The following is a 6,392-nucleotide window of genomic DNA, read 5'->3' on the forward strand; positions in this document are numbered from 1 at the left end:
AGTCATCCCAAAAGAATTAATAAAGAGAAGTCTGACTGGACCTAAAATAACGTGTAGGGCGTCCTTAAGCCTTTATATACAGTACATATACTTTTTAAGGGTCTACTATGCTTTTAAAATGATATATTTTGACATATTCATGCATCATGTTTTAATGTTAAAATATGGCAGTAAATCCTTATCTGTGGATCTTTGCTGTAGGCAGGTAATCCCATCATCAAGGTTGTGTATATAATCTTTTCTAATCATATGTTGGATTCATGGTAATGTATATTTGAAGACACATTTTTTCCAATAATTATTTGGCGGCCCCCACTGCAGCTACTCTGAGGACCCCCTAGGGGTCCCGGACCCCATGTTGGAGACCTCTGCTCTAGAGAAAAGTGCCCTTCCATTCCCCCTTGAGCCCATGTCCAACACACTGTCCCTGCACGTCCCTGGTTACTGAGCCTGAATGTCAACGGATCACTGGCGAGCTGCGTCGTGCGTTTTGGCGCGGGGATGTCCTCCGGAGCGCGCGGCTTCCCGGTGCGTAAAGACCGCTCCGATGTGCGCGCTGTGCGCTTTTTTTTTCCTTTTCTAGATTTTCCCTCCAGGCGTTGCTCCTTTTCCTCATAAAGAGGAATCCACTCCGGTAAGAGGACACTAATCTATTTTTAACATCCCACCGAGCCCACGCGTCGAGAGAAACATGGATCCTCTCTACAACGCGACGGATTTTAACGCGTCCACCGGGACCAACGGCTCCGGTACCGGCGGCGGAGACGGCTTCAACCAGTTCGTGCAGCCCGCGTGGCAGATCACTCTCTGGGCTGTGGCTTACTGCAGCATCGTCGCGGTGTCGGTGCTCGGGAACACCGTGGTCGTCTGGATTATTCTGGCGCACAAACGCATGAGGACCGTCACCAACTACTTCCTGGTGAGTAACTGTTACAAGAAGAAAAATCCAAACGGATTTAGGACACATTTGGAGGCTTTTTTTTTTTAACCCTCGTGTTGTCTTCCTGTCAAAATTGAAAATCAACACTTGTGTTGATGCTTTTTATCAATGTTTTTTACTATTTCTTACGTTTTTGTCCCTTTTTTTCAACACTTTTGATGCTTTTTTTTTAAAAATTTTTGTCACTTTTGTTGCCGTTGAACACTACACAACACTAATTTATTAACTTCAGTTTTACAGTTATTTTTTGAATTTATGGTCAATAAACCTCATTTATAGGAAATTATACCTAATGTTTGAGTTAGAAAAGCAGAAATGAGGAATTATTGAGACTAAAATTAAAGGAATGGATGTTGATGATAATCACAGACTGGAATATGTCAACTTTTACTCAACACTATTTCAACAACACTTCACTTTGTTTTTCAATGCTATAAAATAGAATAAGACCCAAAATTAATGAAAGTAGAGATTTGTACTTGGCAAAGAGCGTTGGGATCAATCATGTTATTTTGGGGAATTAAAAAGAACATTGATATAGGACAACAGGTCATTATGAAGACAACATGAGGGTTAACCCACTAACTTTGTCTACAAAAGGTGTCATCTGTTTTTTTATGATAATTCAGGAAATGGTGCTAGTGAGTAATTCCTTTCATCATTCTATTTGCCAAATGTTATACTCACAAGCAGACATTTTCTAATTAATTTCCTAACTTTCTCATAGAACTAAAGTCTCTACTCAAGTCACCTAGATTGGTAAACAAAACATAAACAGTATTAAACGTGTGGAGCTCAGAAACCTCAGACTAATAATCGATATGTCTACATGCGCTTCTTTTGATTTATTTTTTCACGTCAGCCATAATATCACCTCCACAGAAGTTATATGTCTGACTGCAGCCGGTCATTTGGGACTTTAAGTGTTCGTGAGGGAGAAAACCACGCGTCGTTAAACTCTGGGTCAACTTCAGAAAGGCTTCAATAAGCTGCGGGTCTCTGATGATGATTGGTTGCACATTCCACTCAGGAAACCCAGGTGGTGTAAGTGCAAGAGAATTGTTCTGTCAAGCAGGAGTTATTACATCCTCCGCTTTACTGAGGAATCTGATTACTGAGGAATCTGATTACTGAGGAATCTGATTACTGAGGAATCGACTGAATTCTTCTTGTACCTCTGTCATTTCACATCTGACCTGAGGTCCAGTGCTTTGCAATAGATTAGATTAGATTAGATTAGATTAGATTAGATGATTCTGTATTCATCCCACAGTGGGGAAATTCCCTTCTTACAGCAGCAGCGGGTTTCTACAGTAAAAGCAAAAAAAAGACAAGTAAACACACAAACAAACAGGCAAACAACAGCCAATGAGCAGAAGGTAGACTGAATGTAAAGTGGCGTTTAATAAAGGTTTTGTAAATTGCGGTTGCCATAGTACAAAAAACAATATTGCAGTGTAAGTAAGTGACGTTAAAATTAAATTGAATATGTATTTAAATTATATAGCAATCGTAGGTAACCATAATATAAATTATATTTACCTGTGACCATAGATAATAAACCAGTCCCCTTTATTAGATTAGATTAGATTAGATTACATTTTATTGTCATTACACAGGTACAAGGCAACGAAAATGCAGTTTAGGTCTAACCAGAAGTGGAATAGCAGCAGGTGCAGGATATACACTGGTTCCATAAGTGCAGGACATGGATATGTACTGGATAAATATAGAAATGAATACTATTATAAGCAGAATTTTACAGATAGAGTTGTTCTATGAATAAAATGTATAGATAACTAGTATTGTGAACAAGATTTACAGCTGGATATGTACTGAATATAATATAATATAATATACAGGTAGATATTACTGTAAATAGGTTTTGTACTGATATGTACAATGAACATAGTATACAGATGGTTGTTTACAGGTGAATATGTACTATAAATGTATATACAGACGGCTATTACTATAAACAGAATTTTTACAGATAGATATATATAATAAATTAGGCTAAACTTATGGGATTACTGGCAGAGCTGTCTTGTTTAATTGCTGTCTGTCTTGTGTATCTGTATCTTTTGTTGTTGTGTTGTTGTGTTGTCGTTGTGGTTTTATGGACCGTGAGTGTAATAATAAAGGCCCGTCTCTCTGTGCTCTCCTGCAGGTGAACCTGGCGCTCGCCGAGGCGGCCATGTCAGCCTTCAACACCGTCATCAACTTCACCTACGCCGTTCACAACGAGTGGTACTTCGGTTCGGATTACTGCCGCTTCCACAACTTCTTCCCCATCGCAGCCATATTCGCCAGCATTTACTCCATGACAGCCATCGCGCTGGACAGGTGTCTCTGTGTGTGTGTGTGTGTGTGTGTGTTTGTGTATGTACTAGGGGTGGGAATCAGCAGACGCCTCCGATACAATATCATCACGATACTTATACTTATACTATGTCTACGTTTTGTATCACGTTTCTGGATTTTTTACTGCAGCATCGTCGTGGTTTCGGCCGATATGTATCGGATTTTTAAAATAACCAAATAGTCGTATCGGCCTTGAAAGTCCTTAATCGGTCGGGCTCTCCTGTCTCCATCCTGTGTGTCAGGTACATGGCGATCATCCGCCCGCTGCAGCAGAGGCTGACCTCCACCCAGACCTGCGTTGTGATCTCTGTGATCTGGATCCTTGCCCTGCTCCTAGCCTACCCTCAGTACTACTTCTCCTCCACGGCGCTGCTGCCGGGACGCACCGTCTGCTACATAGACTGGCCCGAGGACACCGCTGTGGACTTCAGGAAGATGTGAGTACAAGGGCATAGGGTTACTATTTTATATTTAGTTATACCTTTTAGTCTCCTTACGGTAGTAGGGAACATACTACTACTACTACTACTACTGCTGTACACAGGGAACATACTACTACTACTGCTGTACACAGGGACCATACTACTACTACTGTACACAGGGACCATACTACTACTACTGCCGCTGTACACAGGGACCATACTACTACTACTGCTGTACACAGGGACCATACTACTACTGCTGTACACAGGGAACATACTACTACTACTGCTGTACACAGGGACCATACTACTACTACTGTACACAGGGACCATACTACAACTACTGCCGCTGTACACAGGGAACATACTACTACTACTGCCGCTGTACACAGGGAACATACTACTACTGCTGTTGTTTAACACAGGAAACATACTACAACTACTACTACCACTACCGAAGAAATGCAACCCGTCATGCTTCAGTCATGTAACCAGCGCTAGCCTTAGTAAGAAAGATGTATATATGTGTGAGTAACTTCCCGACTAACTCTACACTACACTAGGTGTCTGACAACATTATGGAAAGAGACAACCCCGATATCACCATCACCAAACCTACCAGACTCCATGTAAATAATCACTACTTTTAGTGTGTATAGAGCAGCATATCTCCCACCAGACTCCATGTGTAAATAATCACTACTTTTAGCATGTTAGAACAGCATCTCCACCAGACTCCATGTAATCACTACTTTTAGTGTGCATAGAGCACATATCCTCCACCAGACTCCATGTAATATCACTACTTTTAGCAGTATAGAGCAGCATATCTCCACCAGATTCCATGTAAACAATCACTTCTTTAGCGTTTATAGAGCAGTATATCTAACCCCAGACCCCATGTAAATAATCACTACTTTTAGCGTTATAGAGCAGCATATCTCCACCAGACTCCATGTAATAATTACTACTTTTAGTGTGTAAAGAGCCAGCATATCTCCCCCAGACTCATGTAAATATACTCTTTTAGCGTGTATAGACAGCATATCTCCCAGACTCCATGTAAATAATCACTACTTTTAGCGTGTATAGAGCAGCATATCCCACCAGACTCCATGTAAATCACTACTTTTAGCGTATATAGAGCAACATACTCCACCAACTCCATGTAAATAATCACTACTTTTAGCGTGTATAGAGCAGCATATCTCCACCAACTCCTGTAAATAACCACTACTTTTAGCGTGTATAGAGCAGCATATCTCCACCAGACTCCATGTAAAAACACTACTTTTAGCGTGTATAGAGCACATATCTCCACGTGTAAATGGGTAAATTAAGAGTTTATTTCAACCAGACCAGAGTGGTGATTGTTGGAACAGTGGAAAGATGAACCGAGACGGCTTGATAGTTTAATTTGTTTCTTTTGACAAACGACTATATCAGTGGAATTTTTTATTTTCATAAACCATGAAACAGTAAAGTTTTAAGGGTAAAAACTGGAACACACTGTGCACCGGCTGTTTGTCACAACAATAATCACATGTTTTTTCCTCCTTATCCTCTCATTTCACAGATACTATGTGTGTGTGACACTGCTGATCTACTTCCTGCCCCTTTGCATTATGGGATGTGCGTACACGATCGTGGGTGTCACCCTCTGGGCGAGTGAGATCCCCGGAGACTCCACTGAACACTACAAAAAACAGATGACTGCCAAACGCAAGGTGAAACACACACACACACACACACCTTGTGTATTTCTATCAGACACTATCATTTAATTGAAAGGTTTTTAAATCCCCCGGAAAACAATAAAAAGACAAAAAAAAGATTAATTTAAAGCCGGCGTACGCTCGGTGTGTGTCTGCGGCAGGTGGTGAAGATGATGATCGTGGTTGTGTGCACGTTCGCCGGCTGCTGGCTGCCGTATCACATCTACTTCTTACTGCACCAGTTCTTCCCCGATTTATTCGAGCAGCGCTACATCCAGCAGGTGTACCTGGCCGTCATGTGGCTGGCCATGAGCTCCACCATGTACAACCCCATCATCTACTACTGCCTCAACAGCAGGTAGGACGCCCGCTAGTAATCTCTCTCTCTCTCCCTCTCTCTCTCTGTAGGTAATCTGTATTTGTGTCTGTAATCCTGCCTGGTTAATCCATCCCATTATGAAATCATTGTCTTCCTCTCGGCAGGTTCAGAGCAGGTTTCCAGCAGGTGTTTTGTTGCTGTGTTCCCACCGTTGCCAGGGAGGAGCTGCAGCTCAAATCGCCGCGCTACCAGCACACACAGGTGAGTGCAGGCCTGGAGTTTCATCGTGATAGGGGTAATGTCACCGCCCGATGTGAGGAGAGTGCTGATTTGAGTCGCGCATGCTCAGATTTAAACAGTTTACGACATAACTGTCATACTGAAATTTGTGAAATCCATGAAATAATAAACTTTTCTCATTATAAACAATAACACAAGATGGAAATCATTTCAGAAACTTTGTAGCTATCTATTATTGTTTGGTAGCTAACGTTAGCTCAAAACACCACTCAACTGACAGCTTTCGTTGTGTTTGATGCTAACTTGTAGCCAGCATTGAACCAACTTTGTTAAGTAGGTCCATTTTTACTGTATTGACATTACAGACGTCTCTCGTTAGCATCTTGTATGCT

General features: G+C 41.5%; 1 protein-coding gene across 1 annotated transcript; it reads left to right on the plus strand.

The window, feature by feature from the left end:
* Window positions 1-471: 471 nt before the first annotated feature.
* tacr1b (tachykinin receptor 1b) lies at window positions 472-5,803 on the plus strand. Its single transcript, XM_032511186.1, has 5 exons — window positions 472-919; window positions 3,111-3,286; window positions 3,547-3,741; window positions 5,303-5,453; window positions 5,603-5,803. Exons 1-5 carry the CDS (start codon window positions 692-694, stop codon window positions 5,801-5,803), a joined length of 951 nt encoding a protein of 316 aa, XP_032367077.1. The 5' UTR covers window positions 472-691.
* Window positions 5,804-6,392: the final 589 nt, after the last annotated feature.

Source organism: Etheostoma spectabile, unplaced genomic scaffold, assembly GCF_008692095.1.
Source record: "Etheostoma spectabile isolate EspeVRDwgs_2016 unplaced genomic scaffold, UIUC_Espe_1.0 scaffold325, whole genome shotgun sequence".
NCBI classification, from domain to species: Eukaryota; Metazoa; Chordata; class Actinopteri; order Perciformes; family Percidae; genus Etheostoma; species Etheostoma spectabile.